The sequence below is a fragment of the Haplochromis burtoni genome, unplaced genomic scaffold (assembly GCF_018398535.1).
Source record: "Haplochromis burtoni strain Fernald_Lab_line unplaced genomic scaffold, NCSU_Asbu1 Contig_364, whole genome shotgun sequence".
Lineage (NCBI taxonomy): Eukaryota > Metazoa > Chordata > Actinopteri > Cichliformes > Cichlidae > Haplochromis > Haplochromis burtoni.
The window spans coordinates 46744-65026 of NW_024582725.1; the positions used below are offsets into that span (position 1 = coordinate 46744).

At 38.4% G+C, this 18283-nt stretch overlaps 2 protein-coding genes across 2 annotated transcripts; one reads left to right on the forward strand and one right to left on the reverse strand.

Moving 5' to 3' along the window:
- Nucleotides 1-1360: 1360 nt before the first annotated feature.
- LOC102292014 (serine palmitoyltransferase 2) lies at nt 1361-8697 on the reverse strand (the record flags this gene model as incomplete). Its single annotated transcript, XM_042228913.1, is given in 4 exon segments — nt 1361-1509; nt 3388-3542; nt 4551-4745; nt 8297-8697. Coding segments are annotated over 4 exon segments (658 nt in total), but the record flags the coding sequence as incomplete, so codon positions are not given.
- Nucleotides 5456-18075, forward strand: LOC102291695 (semaphorin-4E). The gene is made up of 15 exons (XM_005943522.2): nt 5456-5574; nt 11326-11425; nt 12753-12898; nt 13069-13131; nt 13243-13338; nt 14259-14358; nt 14456-14566; nt 14704-14852; nt 14962-15137; nt 16093-16243; nt 16335-16557; nt 16655-16773; nt 16932-17098; nt 17177-17226; nt 17355-18075. The coding sequence occupies exons 2-15, from the start codon at nt 11332-11334 to the stop codon at nt 17795-17797; spliced, it is 2088 nt and encodes a 695-aa protein (XP_005943584.1). The 5' UTR covers nt 5456-5574; nt 11326-11331; the 3' UTR covers nt 17798-18075.
- Nucleotides 18076-18283: the final 208 nt, after the last annotated feature.

The following is an 18283-nucleotide window of genomic DNA, read 5'->3' on the forward strand; positions in this document are numbered from 1 at the left end:
CGAAGAAGTCTGTGCCCCTATGTGGGAAATACTACATGTATCATAATAAAATCCACAACTTGATGTCTTTACACTTGGATGTTATATGAACTGGACAAACAAGATATATCATGTGAACTTTAAGTATCTGAGTATCGACAAGTTCCTTTTTTAACTTGCCAGACAGAAGCGCAAATTGATTGGAGCAGAATGCGATCAGTGCAGTTTGTCAGTCAGCACGATTATGCAAAAAATCTCAAGGTGAAAGTGATTAAACTTGGTGGAGAGGAGAAGCATGGGCAAAGGAGGAAGCTGTTCTACTTGGTGAATATCGGTCTCACCATCTTAACCGTGAAATAGGGAATTGGCTTTGGCAGTGGATCCTTGAGTTCTCTTGTTTTATTTAACCTGAACAAAGCTGGGGTAGCTGTTTCCCTCCATTTCCAGTCTTTATGCACATCCTGTGAGGTTATCAAAACTTTAAATATTGTCTCTTTGCTTTTGTATGAATTAAACAATCAGGATACAACATGTTTGCAACATTAACCAGTAACTGTTATATTTTGTGTTTCGCTCCATTTCCAGTATTCGTACAAATCCAAAATCCAAGCTCTACTTAAGTGGTCAATTATGACTAAATATTTTTCAACAAACAACATAATATGTTAGACATAAACTCCTATAGTGTACATAAGCATTACAGCCATCTACACTCACCAGCCACTTTATTAGGGACGTGTTCAACTATATTAAATCAGTTATTTAAATGGCAACGATAACACATTTAGGCATGTAAACATAGCCAAGAGAAAATGAACATTAGAAAGGGGAAGAAAGGTGAGTTCAGTGACTTTTAATGTGGCATGGTGCCCGATGCATTTCAGAACCTGCTAATCTACTGGGATTTTCCCACACAACAAGAGAAAAGATCCAGTGAGAGCAACAGTTCACTGGTTCAAGCTGATAAGAAGGCAACAGTAACTCAAATAACTACTCGTTACAACCAAGGGAGAGATTTGCATCATAGATGTGTTTGGATGTTTCCAGCATGTTGCTGAATCTCTGCCAAGAAGAATTAAAACCTTTCTTAAGGTTAAAGGTGCTCCAACACCAGACTAATGCCTAAAATGTACTTTACAAAGTGGTCAGTGAGACTTATTTGAAAGCATTTGTAAAGACAGAAAAGTCACGGTAATTTGCAATTGGCTCAAACACCGCGCACAGATGATCATCATACTAGTTCCCACAGCTTTACTAAACTAACTGGTTTATGACATTTTGTTTACCGAGGTGAATTCAGCTGTGCTCAGTCTTGCCATTTAAGACCCAGCAGTGATAGCAAAGGTAGCGGGTGTGTCTGTGTTTTGCCATGTGTTTGTACCAATCTCCTGCCTCGTGCTCGCAACTCCAACACCGTACTTCATGGTGACTTCAGCTGCGGAGTCAGCACATGGACCTGTATTCTCAGCGAAGCCGAGGTAATTATACGAGCCCAGGTTAATCACATCCTGCACTACCCGACCCGTGTATCTGCAAGAGAGGGCGAGAGGAGAAGATAAACAGACACAGGAAACAATCAATGAGAAGAAACTAATGATTTGGGAAACAGATTGGTATAATTAATAGTAATGATTGGTAGAAGTAATTAAAAACTAGACTGAGAGGTTTGATAGCATCAGCGTGCTCTTTTTTGTTTTTCCAATCTTTCTGGTCTCTGTCTCTCCCACATCTTCTCACTTGTGTGTTTTGTTTGACTTCACGAACATTATAGATCTTAAGTTGGACCGATTTTAATATGAGATGAACGCTACATGCGCTGTTCATTCTGGGGTTATCACCTTCATAATATAAAGAGTGCGAATATATATATACAATGTACAAAACTGCTACATATACAATTCTGTACTAAAGTCTTAGAGCCATTCAACATGTTTTTATATTTTGCAGCCAAGAACCAGAATGACGTGCAATTTTTAAAGTTGTCTTGAGGAACAATTGTCCAGGCTTCCTGAAAGTCTTTCAATGGTTTTTATTTCCAGTCCAGTCTTTGTACCTGAACATTTTCAGACACATGCCTTCTTTGTTAAGCCACTTAACACTGAAATATAAACACTTAAGCATAAAAAAAGGCACCTAACTCGCTGGATGAGCCGGTGTTGTGTCTCCACAAACAGACAACTTGGCAAAGAGCAAACTTTAAACTATTAAACTGTAGCTTTGTTATTAGCACCGTGCTGCAAAACCACAGAATTTGTTCACATTTCTTTAGTTAAATCTACAAAAAGGTCAAAGGTAACACAGTCTGACAAGCAAAAAAAAAAAATAGCATTTTTATTTCTTTTTGCATCAACAGGATGATTTCCAAAGCACACCACGAGACAAATTAAAAACACAATCCAACCTTCCCTGTCCACCTTAACTGTTCATGTGCATGCAACCAAACCCTCCTTAAGGATTAGTGATCAATGGACTCTAAACAACAAGCTTCTGGTCTTATGTCTTGTCTTATGTTTATATTGTCTGAGTACACATGTTCTGTCTGTTCATAGAATTTACATACTACACACAGAGGTAAACAAGGTGAGAATCCTACCTGCTCTATGCAATATAATGCTGTAATAAATGTGTTCAAGATTTCTCTACTTTTATTAGGATCTAGAGAAATAAACTTTATTAGGAACAACTCTACACCTTCTGAGTCACTTATCCAATCAGCTAAAACAGGATTTTCACCACAACAGCCTTTAGTGTGAAACAAAAGTAACAAACCTCCAGTGAGCAGCTTCTTTTATTACTTTGTGCTCAAAAAAAGAGAAATTCAACAGAAAGCTAAGGCTGGAGTGGGCACAGACTCTGTCAAAAGAGGACAGTTCAAAAGGAAAAGCAACCTGGTCTGATAAATCTTGAATTCTGTTCCAAATTAATGCACCAAGTCACAAACCAAAACTCCTATTATAGTCATACAGTCGTATCATATCAGGGGATATTGGGGATGTGTATTAATATTAATGTCCAGATGAAAAATTTCTATGAAAACCACATCAATCTCAAAGGCAGGTTTCCAGCATCTTTTGAATTCCACAACTCAGTTAAGGTAGTTGTGTGTCTATTATGCAAACACATTAAGCAAATGTCACCTGATATCTGGCTGATTTATCAGTCTAGTGCTATTGTACTGTACATTAGTTTTCGTGTTTTATTTAATCAGGGGTAATGGAAAGGCGTGCCGGAGCTTTTAAAAAGCCGTGTCCAGAGAGAGACGTCTGGAACCTGGCCAACTTTGTGTGATGTTGGTAACATAGCAGTTATAAAGCATACTTCCCATTGCTATTGTGTGCCTGAAATCCTTAAGGTTAGCTTAATGATAACAATATTTGCGCTCTTGAATGAAAGCTACATTAATCTCACTCAAAAGTCCAGTTGTAGTCGTAGGTGGCTCGTTCCATCAGATCCATCTTGGCTCCCGGGACGCTGCATATAGGCCTGTTCCAGTTGTCTCTTATCCGCATATAGAGGTTTCTGGTGTAAAAGTTCTCGAAATCCTGGTAGAGCGGTACAAAATCCTACACATGGATGACAAGGTAGATAATAAAGGAAAGTAAAAAGCAGCACAACATACAGGAATTTTCTCCTACATCACTGGTATTTCCTGTAACGATATCTAGATCTTCACAGTTTCAAGTTTCTTCAAAAGCTCACAAGGAAAGAATTTAATCTCATCCAGTTTAAGCATTACAACAACATTTAAAAGAACACACATGATCAAGGGAGCTGATATTCCTTGTTTCATGGAGGAAAACATCCGTCCGATATAGTCGGGCCCATTTAATGATTTCCCCACGAAAGGCTTCCTTTCCTTGACATAACTAAATTCTGAGAACAATGGGCTTTACTTTCACACATTACATAAGATGTTGGAAACAAAAGTGAGTGACACAGAAGACATTCTAAACATGTTCCACCTCTAACAAAAATGCAATCTTAAGCATGCACACTTTGGATTAAAGGCAACAAAGAATATTTCTATGTAAAGTTCCCCATAGCTGGGCATAATTACAGCTGACAGGTTCATTTCAAACAACTGATGCTTGCTTTCTTTAAAAAACAAAAAAATAAAAAAAACACCAAGCTTCAAGCAATGCTGATTAAAATGTTTGCAATATGACAACCTACATTGCAGATTCTAGTGATTGGGATGGATGCTTGCTTTGTAGTGTGCAAATATCACATTGGCTTACTTTGATTAATGAAACTACAAAAGGTTCCCCCCCCTTTTTGTTATCACTACTGTTCCCGCACAAACACTGCAACAATTTGGTCACCAGGCAACATGTAATTAGAGCTCAGTCTCCCAGATAAGAACCATTCAACACCTGAAATGCGAGATGAATCCCTGCCAGAAGCAATCATAACGCTACAGCTACTGCGTTTAGGTAAAGGGCAGCCAAGTTTCTCAACTGCTGCCTTTATCTGGAATTTCTTAGCATGAGCCCTAACTTTGATTACCACCTTTTACATCAATTGATTTTGTGTTCCTGCAAATTTACTGTTGCATTTGTTTTTCATCCTACCTTTTGCTCCTCTTTCTCTCTGGCGATGTGGCACCTTTCAATCTTCCAGTAACGAAGGAAGTCACGGAGGTAGCCAAAGATGGTCAGGATGCCGTAGCCCATGTATGTGAGCACTGCCACCATCATGGGGGTCTCTTCAAAGTACTCGATGAAGGGCCGGCTGTACAGCCTGCTGTTGTATGACGCTGCATAGACCTATGTAAATCAGAAAATGTACAGAAGCAAGTGGTTTAATTATTTTAATGAAAGACATGAAATAATATCTGCCATGCAAACTAGGAATCACAAAATTACTTAAAACAATCCAAACAATACAATCACAACATTTTTCCAACACTAAATGAACTTCAAGACTCATGAAACATTATCATCTGCATTGCTGAACAGAGAAAAGTGGTAAAGAAGTACAAAAAAAAAAAAAAATGCTGAAATTTTGGTTAAATTATTCCCTTTTTAAATAAAATATATACAAGTTTGGCATAATGATGATTGTGTTGTAAGTGGCAGCAATGTGACTTATCACTATGTAGTACTAGCATGTTTCACATCACGCTGTGTTACTATTTGTGCGTAATTGGAGCCAATGCAAAAAACAAACAAACAAAAAAAACAGCTTAAATTTCTTCAATAAAGTAGTTTATTGTCAGTAAATGTAACAGGACGCTTCTTAAGTCCAAGCTATAGAACAAGGCTCACACTGCAGCCCACAGCTTCCATGGTTTACATTTGGTCATACAAGTTATGCAATGAAACGTGACAACTGATTCAAAACTTTGCTGAATAAAAATAACCAATTTAATCTGTTATAATAATCTTGTGGCAAAAGGCATCTTTCAATGTGTATGGGTGCTTAAGAAGCTGTGAAGAATTGTGTTTATACTTGAATCTGTCACATTCAAACAGCACATTTAAAAAATAACAACTTTAAATGTAAGTGGGAGCATGTGCTCAGAGGTGAGTCAAGCAGGGAAAAGAGCTTAAAACGCTTCAGTTTTCAAGAGGAGTTCATACAAGCAAAGCGCAGGTACCGTATACACTACACTTTGTAATTATAGTACAAAGAAAGGTCGCTTCACTTTTAACACTCCATAATATTGAATGCAGCCATTTCTGTCACTCACGCAGCAGGTTGCTCTCATTGCATGTTTATAATGTGTTCCACATTGAGATAACATCTCTTTGTGTTCACTGTGATGTGCTGTGATCTGAGCTTGAAGCCTCCGCTCTGTGTTTCAAAGTCGTAAAATCAAACAAAGTCTGAGCAGCTCTGACAGCAGTGAGTCCCTATTTCAGTTTGATTGGTTATTTCTGCAATAAGCCCTGCTTCTCTAAGCTACCATGGTGGAAGAGCTTCTCACTGATAAGATATCAGTCTGCATTAATATGGAGAATTACCACTGAATTATTTCAGAGTTAGGTTTGCCTGTCATATTGGCTCATCTTTCCCTGCCATGTCACTGTAATTTTACCTTTGAAAGTCTTTAACTCAGCTCTGCACAGTGTTGTTCATTGTGAATGGTGTTTGTATAGATGCTGGTAAACAGACTTACATTTTTGACAGTTAGTATACGAGACCAGCGTTGCTAGCTTGCAGGGTGTCTACCTGATGATACTCTGAAAGCCAAAGTGCCAGTAAAAAACAAAGTGAAAAGAAATGAGGAAAACAAACTGCAACAATATGTTTGACAAATCTGCTGATCTAGCTGAAATTAACCTGGGAGTGCTCTAATAATTGAAACATATTTTGAGTAGAGATGCACCGATTTATCCACCTTCTTCACCAAAATTAGCTCGCTAGTATCTTAATAATGGCAGTGGCTGATATTTTGTGCTGTGTAACATCAAAGAGCTGAAAATTAAAACAAACAAAAAAAAAAAAATACACAAACTTGATTTGCTGCTCTTCAAATATAGTCGTCTTTGTCATATCTGGTGCTAAACTACATTTTATTCAATTTCTTCACCATTTTCCAATTTATATGAAACCTTTAAGTGAAAAATATCCTTTGATTACTTAAAAATAAAAAAAAGTCAGTAGCTGAAGCCATACTACGCAGGATTATGTTACAGTGATACCCAACCGCTGCTACCTGTATTTATGCAAACCTAGCCTAAAAAGAGATTCACAACATTTCCTAACTAAGACTTTAAAAGGAATAAACTTCCATGTCATTGTGCATACAATATACTTCGCCTCTTCCTTTGTCTTATTTACGAAAAAGTGGTTTAACTTTTGTTTTTATTGGCTGACATTTAGATGGTTCACTTAGAGGTACTTATTTAAAGCCAGACTGTATGAAAAAGGAAGATAAGACCAAACTATTACGTTCTGGTTCAGCTCTGTACTCAGGGAAGTAAACAGGGAGAGCGATGATTTGACTGCCAAATAAGGGAGGAGAAGGTTGTGTTGATAAACTTGAGCAGATAGAATTTACTTTCTAATGTTTTTTCTTCTACATCTTGATAAGTAATCGGATAGACAATGAAACCTAATGGGCACTGTGCAGTTCACTTCACTATCGCGCTCATGGCTATTAGGGCATTGCATGTGACCGGTCATGCCTTTCCCTCAAATTCCTTACAGAATAGCAACGCTGACATCTGCATGAACCCTAATCAGCTGAGGTTTAGTCAGCAGGCACTCAGTTTCTTAGCCTGAAAAGCAAATGTGGCAGAAACCCTCTGTGCAATTTGTACCAAATTCTTTAGTGACTAGAATAATCAGATAATAAACAGCAACGTACTTCACGTTATTTTACTTAAGAACCACACGCTGGAGAAAACTGGGATTACTTTCCTCTCAAGAAATATTAATCTGACTCAAACAACAGGGGAAAAAATTCTCTGTATTTTCAATGCCAGTGTTTGTAGCAGCACCTAATCAGTCAGAGGAGGCCCATTAATTGGGCCAGCTACAGAAGATGCACCCAAGGGTGGAAATTTCATTAGCCTATTTGGGAAGAGCTGTTTTGCAGCATGCACTCAAGTCTCAGCGGACAGCTTGAAGTGAACAGGTGCACTGGTTCAGTGTCTCCCTAATCACTAACTCATCACAGTTTCAGTGTGGATTGCAAATGGAAGCCAACCGCCTCATGAAAGAGAAATGTTTCCAGACTTTTACTGCCAAACAAGTGAGAGAAAAGTACAGCCAAGATGAACAGAGCCAAAGAACGAGATTTAAAACTAAAACAGAAAGAAAAAGCTGACATATTGCACGAAATAAACACAACAATCTCTCTAAAGAACAATCAACTGAGTGGATGAGTTTTAGATTTGTTTCACATTGTCTGGAGTTATTCCATTCCCAGTTTGAGCCTCTGATCAAAGTCACAAACCTGGACTCCTCTTAAAATGGGTTGGAGAGCATCAAGGAGCCATTCACAAAGTTTAGACTTTGATTTAAAAAATAAAAATATTATAATGGGGAATTAAAACGCTGCTGTAAGTCATTGAGAAAAAACGAGGTATCTAACCTGACAAATAAGCTGAAACTTTTTAAAGTAGACTTTTAAAAAAAATGGAGCTGGGCGTTTACTTTGTACAGGAGCCGGGAAACAGAACTCGATGACAGCATGCTGTGAGACTGCTGTCAGCAGCAGGACTCGGTCAGCTGTCATACCCGAACACCACAGGACTTTATCATAATAACGGGAATTTAACAGCATCCTTCGGTGTCACGAGTCCACAGAGTGGATGCTTTCCCCGGCTTCACCAACCCATCCGACTCGTCCCATCCCGGGCCTCACCTCCTCCTCGGCGGTGTGGCAGCGGTTCTTGGGCGGCCGCTCATGGCAGGGACGGGGGTAGAGGCTCTTTGCCAAACCGTTTCTCTCCGGCTTCAGCCCGTTCTTCACCCGCCGACACACTTCGTCGTCGGCTGCTTTGGTCTCGGGGCTTTCGGTCATTGCTGGGCAGGAATGGTGGAGCTGCCACAGTAACTTGCATGTAGGAACACGGAGCCTGCCCGCGGTGCAAAGCGGTGACAGTATCCGAGCAGTGAACGTTTACAAACACACGCACTACAAACTGCCTGACACGCTCACATCCACGAACAGCAATCACACGCACAGCCCACTCCCTGTGTAACCTGAAAATCTAGATACTCAATACCGGAAAACAACGCCCCGTAAACCAAGCCTGTCCTGGTGGGGGCGGGGCCATAATGTCTACAGAGAGGCGTGGCTTAAATTATGTACATTTGATTACAACTCATTACAGATGTTTTTGATGTCATTTAAAATAAATAAATAAATAAAATATTACAAATTAGTCATAAGTACATGAGGTTCAGGAGGATTAACAGAAATTATACAATTAAAAACTAAACTTAAAGTGTTAATATTTATAATATTTCACAATAAATTTGAAATGATTAGCATGAGGGGGTAAAATCGCCATAGTTTCATCACGTTTCGTCAGTACTTCCAAACAGTACTTCCAAACAGGGAAAGAAAAACTGAAAACTTCAAAGCAGCTTTAAAACACTAACAGCAGTTAAGAAGCTAATCAAGGGTGATTTTAACCCCCTAACCCTACCCTTAAAACTATTCTCAAAATTCTAATATAAAGTCCACACATGTGAAGGCACCTTATTTTCTGGAAATAGTACTGCACTTTGAATATAAACATTATGTAGATAATAGGTATTGATTTGCAAATAACTGTAAATGAATAACTTGAGGTTATGATATAATGATATACTACTATTCTCTATAGTGTTATCTTATCTTATGTGTTATCTTTAAAGATATAGATATATACTTTCCAGGTCAACTTGACAGAAAAGCAAGATGAAATGTAAATGTTAACTCAAAGGTCAAATGGGAGATGATATTTAAAGGCAGTAGAATTGTGAGCATAGTCTTGAAGATAAAAAGACATTTTTTGAAAGCTTCACTAGAATCCCCACAAATTATTCCCTGTATACCTATATGCAAGAAACATAGTTTTAAATAGTTGTATATATATATGTTTAATATCAATTTGACATTGAAATCAATCTATTGACCTTGAAGGAGAGGTCAGAGGTCAAATGTGACCTAATATTTTAAACCTTTATACGGTGCACTTGTAAAAATCACAGTTTATAGTTATAAGACATTTTTTTGGGATCAATTTTCTTCCAATAAATCATAGATTTGACCTTAAAGACCCTGGTGGATGTAAGCCAGATTTCAGTGGTTTGTTAACATGACTCTACTTTACACTCCTACCAAGTTTTATCAGAATTCATTCAAAACCTCTCCCGCTGTTGTACTTACATACAGAATGACATGCCTGCACCCATGCACGTACGCAAATGCTATCAGAAAAATACATCCCCCCCTTAGTGGAGGTACTTATTATGGCGTCAGAAGTGCAAGATGGTTTGATATCAAATGGCACCACATTCTTTAAACAATAAAAAACTCTGTGTTTGACGGAAAAAAGAACAAAACACTAGACTTTAATTTGAATCTTGGCTGTGTTTATCCTTCCTTCACGTGTCACATCTGTCTGTAGTCCATCACACACAGTGACAAACAGAAAAAGCTGAAAACACTTCCCAGTCGTCTGAGTTCAGGTTGAACAGCATATCTTCAGGCACGCATTCCGTTTGTTGGCACAGGAGCAAAAATTCCCATTAAGTAAGCTGCTTATTATTCCACTGCAGCCCCAGATTTAATAAACACAATTACAAATTGCAAAGAAATCTTTAATGAGCTTGATAAATGAGATGGAGCAATCTTCTTATGTGTCGTATCAGATTTTTAACTAATTATGGAACTGTAGCTTGTCATATGTGTGCAAATAGAAACACGAACATGCTCACAAGTCTTAAAAAAAATCATCCACTTAATATGAGATAAAAGGTGGTGCAAGTTCTCTCAGATTTCTTTGTGGATTCATGTCTTTGCACTGCCCTGTTAAAGGCTTTCAGAACACATTCTACAAGATCACGAGTTAAGCATCAAACCAGCTTTCTGACTCACTGTCCTTGTGACTGCGATCATTTCTGCTGAAAATACAGTCTAGCTACCCCCTCTTGTGGCGCAAGGTTGGAATGGCAACAAGTGAAAATTGCTGTGTAAAAATAAAGACTGAAGACCTGAGACTGATGGCCTCAGGAACACATAGTAAAGGGTCAGGAAAACAAATGTCAATGAAAATGTTGATAGAGTTTGGGTGCTGCTAATTGAAGAGCCAGACAATATAATGATATTAATAATAATAATAATAATTTGATATCTTTCATTTACTTTGAAATGTGCCCAGTCTCTAATTATAAGTGTTCGGACCGTGCATTGCACCTGAGTGATGGTTACAAGGAAACAACACATGGCTTTAATTAAATGCTCATTATTGCCACTAATGACCTAATGTTCTCTGTCAGTCATTTGTCTCTCCCCAATGATTTCATTTGGACAAACATGGTGCCAAGGCCCTGACATGGTATACCATTTAGACTATCACTCTGCATTGCACTATTGATGTCAGTAACTGCATGTACCTGCAAAAAATAATCAAAATAAGTTCCAAATACGTGATTACAATGATTCCTCTATGGTAGTGGAGCATTTGTGATTCCTCTGGTTCGGCTGCCACACACCAGCAACTGCAGTGAGCCTGTGATGGCTATGTATTACAACAGAAACTGTGATTTCCTCACTATTTTCTTCTCCGAAATGAGCTCCCGTGCCAGTGGGAAATAAGCAGCATGCATTACACTGAACGTTTGACCTAATCTGTGTCATTTCAATTTGATGGCCATTTTGCTATTCTCCCTGTCTGATAGGTTACGATGACGCATCCTATCGCATTCTTTTACTGCTTCCTTGTCATGAGTGAAGGGCTTGCATCAAGCAACACACCCCGCAGGAGCGTTCCCGTCCAAGGTAAGACATCTTATTTACATGATAGTTTGAAAGAGAGCCTAACAGCAGTACACAGTGACTAATGAAGAGCAAATTATTTTATATACTATGCAGTGTGATATATATATATATATATAATACTAAAGGAACTCTGCTGGAGAGATGGAAAATATTAACAGAAGATGTTGGTGTTTTAAAGTTGGTGTCAGAGATCACTGCCTAACATTTCAGTCCAGGTCTAGATTTGGTGATCGGATAAGTAGGTATGAAAAATGTGTTATTCCCATTCCTGATTTCCTTTTATTGTATGTTTGTCACACAGATTTAAATACATTTAAAAATTAATTTAAAAATGTAAATATTAGACAAACATAACATAACATAGCATATATTAGACAAATATATTCTACTCCAGATGTTATTGGAGACACACCTTTTAAAAGTTCAACTTTTGTCTGGTCAGTCCACAGAGTATTTTTCCAAGTCTTGGGGATCATCAAGATGTTTTCTTGCAAAACTGAGATGAGCCTTTACCCGTATGTTCCTTTTGCTTAGCAGTGGTTTTTGTCTTGACTGACTTTAACTGAGGCAAGTGGGACCTGCAGTTCCTTGGATGTTGTTATAAACACCTTCATTAAAAAACTTGCTTGTGTTATCTTTGTCTAATATTTACATTTGTTTGATGATCTAAAACATTTAAGTGTGACAAACATACAAAATAACAGGAAATCAGGAAGGTGGCGAACACTTTTTCCACAGCACTTTATAATCTGAAGCGCTGTGTCTATAGACTGGCTGTCATCTTGCTAGACACCGGTTCTATCACGATTGTAATATTTCATCACATGATGAAAGGTTATCACAGAATAATCCTGTATTGTTATGCAGTGACCTTTTATTTTTGGTAACAGTGCACCCACATCATGCCAGAGCATATCAGAGCCACTGGATCCCCTCACTTTAGGTGTCAAGGGTTCTTGTTTCTCCTTCAAATCCATTGCATACACCATCATGCTTTAACAGTCATGCTAATTGGTTTCTGGAGCAATGTCACTATTATTATTATTATAATAACCATTATTATGCAGCTAAAATTCAGCTTTTTGACCTAACCTAGGCAAATATTTGTAGGGTCACCTTCGACAAAGCATTGATATACATATATATTACAATATATATGATTAAGAATATTCTAAATCAAAGCACACAGTTATAATAAAACAGGCATTTATGCATTTTTTGTTGAAAACTTGATAGACTACGCAGCATAACACATCAAAGTGGACATTATTAAAATGCATGGGTTTGAATGATAACCTCAAGCTCCTTGTCCACCTGTCTGCCCTAGACATAAACTTGAAACAGTTCAAAGAGTCTGGCTTTGACAGTTTGAGCTCTTTGATGGTAAGAGAAGACATTGGTCAGCTTGTCCTTGGCGCCAGAGGGAAAGTGCTCACCCTTAGCTTGGATGACATCACCAAACAGACCAGCGAGGTATGACCTTTGTTTGTCTGAGTAGACCGCTGTGCTCTATTTCAGAATGGCGACCCCATTTTAATGTGAAAGAATTAATCTGCATGTTTCAAAATACTCAAACAGAGAACCATAAGAAGCTTGTCAAACATAAAAGAGTCTTGGTCATTACCAGTAGTTTTTTCTTCCAGAATAAATGGGCTGTGAGCTCTGCAGATAAAGACCTCTGTCAGATGAAGGGCAAGAGTGCTGAGGTATAGTAAAACGTTAGCAAATATTATCAGCTCTACGTGGAGGTTTTCACTCCCAAACACAACTTACAGTTTGGGACTTCATTCCTTTATTTGTGTATGGTCTTCCAACAGGAATGTGATAACTTTATCAGGACCCTGCACACAATGGAGGACAGTAAAATGCTTGTGTGTGGGACAAACGCTTTCAACCCTGTGTGTGACTATATGGTAAGTATCTTTGTTAAAGGAAACTTAGAATACACAGGACCAAACGTAAAGACATGGTATGCCACTAAATCAGGAAAATAAAATATCCGAAATGGAAAAAGAGATGATGAATATATTTCCAAAGACAAGCATCGGCTTGCATTTCAATTTGCAGCTGGAGCAACAGAGCAAAAATATATCAAATTAACAATTTAGTAGAAATAACGCATAATATTCAAACAGACACCATTACTTTACATCTTCAACAGTAAAATATTAAACTTCAGGGACTGAACTGTCATCTATGGTTGCTAAATAGCTTTATAGATAATCTTAGCCTAACTGTTTGTACCATCATTGTAAACAGTCATATTGTTTGCAGCATTATATTTATTGATTTATTTATTAAGGAAATATAAAATAAAGTGCTAGTTGGTGATCTTTAGATGAAATCGGAGGCTATTAAAAAAAAAAGTTTGGCAGAACAAGGTTATTTAACTGTATTACAGTTCATAATTAGGTATTTTAGTAATAGAGAGTCACAGATTTTGTTTTGATTTTTTTATTTACCTTTTGGCATGAAAATGAATAAGGCATGCTAGTTCACTATTTTGGCATGAAATTAATTACTTTTGTTACTTACAATCACACACAGAGAAAGTGCAGGACACATGAGGAAACCAGCAGGACAAATACTATACACACGGGAGACTAGAACAAATGTGTGCACCTGAACAACAACACAAAAACTCAGCTTGAAAAAATAAAAATGAAAACAAGAAACAAAAGTCAAAAACATGACAAGAAAATGCAATACTACACCAAACCCTGCCATTACTGTAACAGCTTATAGTACTTTGTAAAGTTTAGCATGTAGTGAAAACACTGTCCACACTGATTAATAACGTGAGACCCTTAAACATGATTTAATCTTTTAACAGACTTTAACAAACGGAACTCTCTCCTTGGAAAGAAAAACACAAACAGGTCGGGGGAAAATTCCTTTTGACCCCTACCAACGCTTTGCGACCTTTATGGATGGTGAGTAGCTGTATGTATTCTTCTTCCTTTGATGAATAATAGTCTGGCATAAGATGAGATTCCAGAAAGCTAAAGCTTTTTCCTCTCCACTCAAAAGGTGATACTTTGTACTCTGCTGCTTCGACAAACTTTCTGGGTACAGAATCGGTGTTCCAGAGATTCGGACTAAACCCTGTCAAGACTGAATTAAAACGCTCCTGGTTAAATGGTAATTTCATCTTTCTGGACATGTAACCCAATTATGTACCTCATTATAAGGTGTCAGATACCTGAGACAGACCTTAATAGCTCCACCTTGTAAAACTCTTAACCCTTTGATCTCATATTGTAAATGGTTTGACCCAGATCCCACCATGATTTCCATAAGCCTCATTGAAGCAAGCAAAAATAGCAGCAAGGGTGAAGATGGCAACGTGTTTCTGTTCTTCTATGAAAATGCTGTGGAGGAACTTCACGGCAGCATCCCAGTGTCCAGGATTGCTCGTGTGTGTAAGGTAGCTACTGTAAACTACTGTAAAGAAAATATCAAGGCCATGTTCGTGTGCAGTAAATGTCTTTGTAACGTGGCACAAATGTTACAATTGTTTATGGGTTTGGTTTTAGAGCGACTTGGGGGGCAAAAGGACACTACAGCAAAAGTGGACTTCTTTCCTGAAAGCCAGACTGAACTGTCCATTTGGAGATGTTGGCTCACCAGCTTTGGTCCAGGATGTTTTTCTCCTCTCAGACGAGAATGACTGGAGGAACAGCGTCTTCTACGCCACATTCATCTCCAACTCGTAAGCTGTGTTAATTTGTATTATAGCATCATTATTTTGCATGTACAGTACTGATAAAACCAAAGCAACAGTATACTGTAATGACTTCATGAGTTCAATGTTCCAGTGTAGTTTGAATAAATGATTTTTGCGACTGGGTGATGGATGTCCAGATAAATATATAAATGGTACCATTTTTAGGTCAAAGTGAATTAATTTAATCAAAATCTTGCACGACAGCTCAGGTCATCTCATCATAGCTTGCAGCAATTGTTCACTGCTAGAAATATGGTGGTGCACCATGTTTCTCTTAGAACTTTCTTTAGTTTGTCACAAAGCCACCTAGTAAATAATCTCAGGATTAAATCACAAGGCAGAGTAAAAGTGAACAAACACAAGAGACAATAAACAACAACAGATACCACAAGCTGGCTGATAATGATCTCACAGGTCTAGTATCTCAAAACTAGCTATCAGAAAAGGAAACAAGTCCAGTGGGTGAAGATGTATCTCCATTCACAGCGGATCATAGAAAACCCCTACTTACTGATGAATCAGGGTTAGAGATTTAAGAAAAGGGTGCATGTAAAGAGATGAAGAAGAGAGAGAGTGACACCACAGTGGAACTACTGAAGAGGGATAATTGGCCCAACCACACCTAACAGCTTCAAAGAACATTTCTGTAGCACTAAATTAAGGCGGCCAAGCATTCCTGACATTACAAGAGTCTGTTTGGAACATTTTCCAAGTCTGCAGGGAAAATGTGGTTAATATGGGCTAAAACAGCTGCTGTCATTACATGACAAAATGAGACATGCCAAAATAAATTTAATTCAGCTTTTTCAAGTGAAATATTAGAATTATTTTCTGAGATAAAACATTTTGTGTTAAGTTGCAAACAAATACCAAGTACAGGTATAAGCAGTGTATCAGCAGTCATATATATGCTGTAGGGATTTTTTTGTATCTGTTGCAGGGAGCCCTCCTGTGATTGCAGTCACTCTGCTGTCTGTGCATACAAGCTGTCAGACATCAGCCAGGTGTTTAGTGGGAGGTTTCTGACTGAGTTGGATACTGGGAACTGGGACATATACACAGGAGAGGAGCCATCCCCCTACCCTGGTTCAGTGAGTATTAAGCCAAACTTTATATATTAACTGACTTTTCCTTTTAAATAAAAAACAACATAATCTGACTTGCTTTCTGTCATATACTCAGTGCATTGATGATGAAATGCGTGCCAGCGGCCTGACGAGCTCTTTGAACCTCTCAGACACAACGCTGTTGTTTGTAAAGAACCACCCTCTGATGGAGGGTGTGGTTTCACCAATGACTGGCAAGCCTCTGCTTTTCAAGCCAATGACGCATTTTTCGAACATTGTAGTGGACCAAGTCACGTCACTGGATGGACAACAGCACCTGATTATGTTCGTCGGCACAGGTGCACATTCATCCATGCCAGTAACAAAATCACACAAAACAGATGAATCACACTGACAGATGAAGCTCCATGATGGATTCATTTCTCTTTCCCACAGATACTGGTTGGCTGCAGAAGGCGGTGAAGTTTGAAGGTGAGGACGGGCGTATCATTGAGGAGCTGCAGCTGTTTAAAGAGCCTCAGCCTGTGGATTTCCTGCAGCTTTCCTCCAAGACTGTAAGGTTCACTAATTTTGTCCAAATGCAAAACTAAGCTGGGAAATCTTTAACTTGAGTTTAATGGCTGTCTTACTCAGCACTGAGCAGTAGTAATTTAAATATGCTTGTAGAGAGATGGCTGTAAACTCGTTTTGTTTGTTTGTTTTTTCCCTGTAGGGCCATCTGTACAGTGGCACCAATAATGCAGTTGTTCAGATTAATCTTAGAGACTGTAGCCGCTACACATCATGTGATGACTGCCTTCTTGCCAGAGATCCATACTGTGGCTGGGACCAGATCAGAAGCCAGTGTGCATCGGTTTTTGGTGCATCAAACTCATCAATGTAAGCCAAATTACTGACCATGCTAAAGAGGGAGAGTGCTAAGCTTTGGACTAAATGAAGGTTTTTCCCTCCTTCTAGGATTCAGAGTCTCAGTAATGGAGACATCACGATGTGCCCACCCTCTGAGTGTAAGTGCAGCATTCATTCTCTTGCAGTGCAAGCAAGTGCAGGCTGACAAAAACAGATCACTAATTTTTACCATTTACAACAACATGGAGATATAAAGAGCTTTTGTTTTGTTTGATCTGTCCCTCAGCAAAAAAGAAACCTGTCACTGTCTACTTCAACGTCAACATATCTCAGCTCCTCCCATGTTCCCCTGACACCAACCTACCAATCATCTGGTACTTTTCTCACAACGTCCTTCATTTTGGTCCACAATTCACTGTATTGAGTCTGGGTCTCATCATCAGACCTTCCTATTCTGATGCTGGACTGTACAGATGTGAGACAGTAGAAGCAGTGAAGGGCAGAGTCCACAGAAAAACCATTGCTCAGTACCTTGTTAAGGTTCACGACACTGATGCCATTATGACGAACCTGAGGGCTGCTGTTTGCATAATGGCTGCTGTTGTTTCCTTGGTCTCATTTTCCAAAGCTGTGTTTATGGTGATTGGATACCTAAAGTCAAAAAAAGGAAACATTCGACGTGGCAACAAGAACTGCAACAACCATCAAATGAGGCCTTGTAATTATTAGGAACCAAGCACGTTAAAGATGCATGGAGGAAGGCCCGCTTCAAAGTGGGAAGGATGCTAGCACAAAAGGACACCCGCAATAGCATCAGTGTTTGTGAGATCTCAGACCGGTGCTCTTCTTCTACTCCTCTACCTTTGTTACATTTAATGCAAAAAAAGGAAATAAAAAACAGACCATATGAAAACAGTCATGGAATTCCAAACTCAGCATCATTACACCCACTGAAATTGTTACCTCTTCCAAAATACAGTGATTCAATAAAATGATTGGACATTATATTTTGTTGTCATATTTGTGAGCCAAACAGTGCCAGTGTCGACCTATGGACTTTGGAGTTTGTGTATTTTATCTATTAGGCATAATGTTATGTAATTTATCTTGACTTTTATCTGTTTTGTTTTTTTTATTTCACAGCTTTTGCTACATTTATACTAAACCAAAGTAATTAAATAATAGAAAAACAATTAAATTACAGAAAAACTCTTG

Excerpts from the sequence above, each read along its gene's own strand:
- LOC102291695 (XM_005943522.2), top strand. The coding sequence starts at position 11,332 with ATGACGCATCCTATCGCATTCTTTTACTGCTTCCTTGTCATGAGTGAA. Across the intron at positions 15,138-16,092 it reads GCCACATTCATCTCCAACTC|GGAGCCCTCCTGTGATTGCA; the intron begins GTAAGCTGTGTT and ends TATCTGTTGCAG. Across the intron at positions 17,227-17,354 it reads GATGTGCCCACCCTCTGAGT|CAAAAAAGAAACCTGTCACT; the intron begins GTAAGTGCAGCA and ends TCTGTCCCTCAG.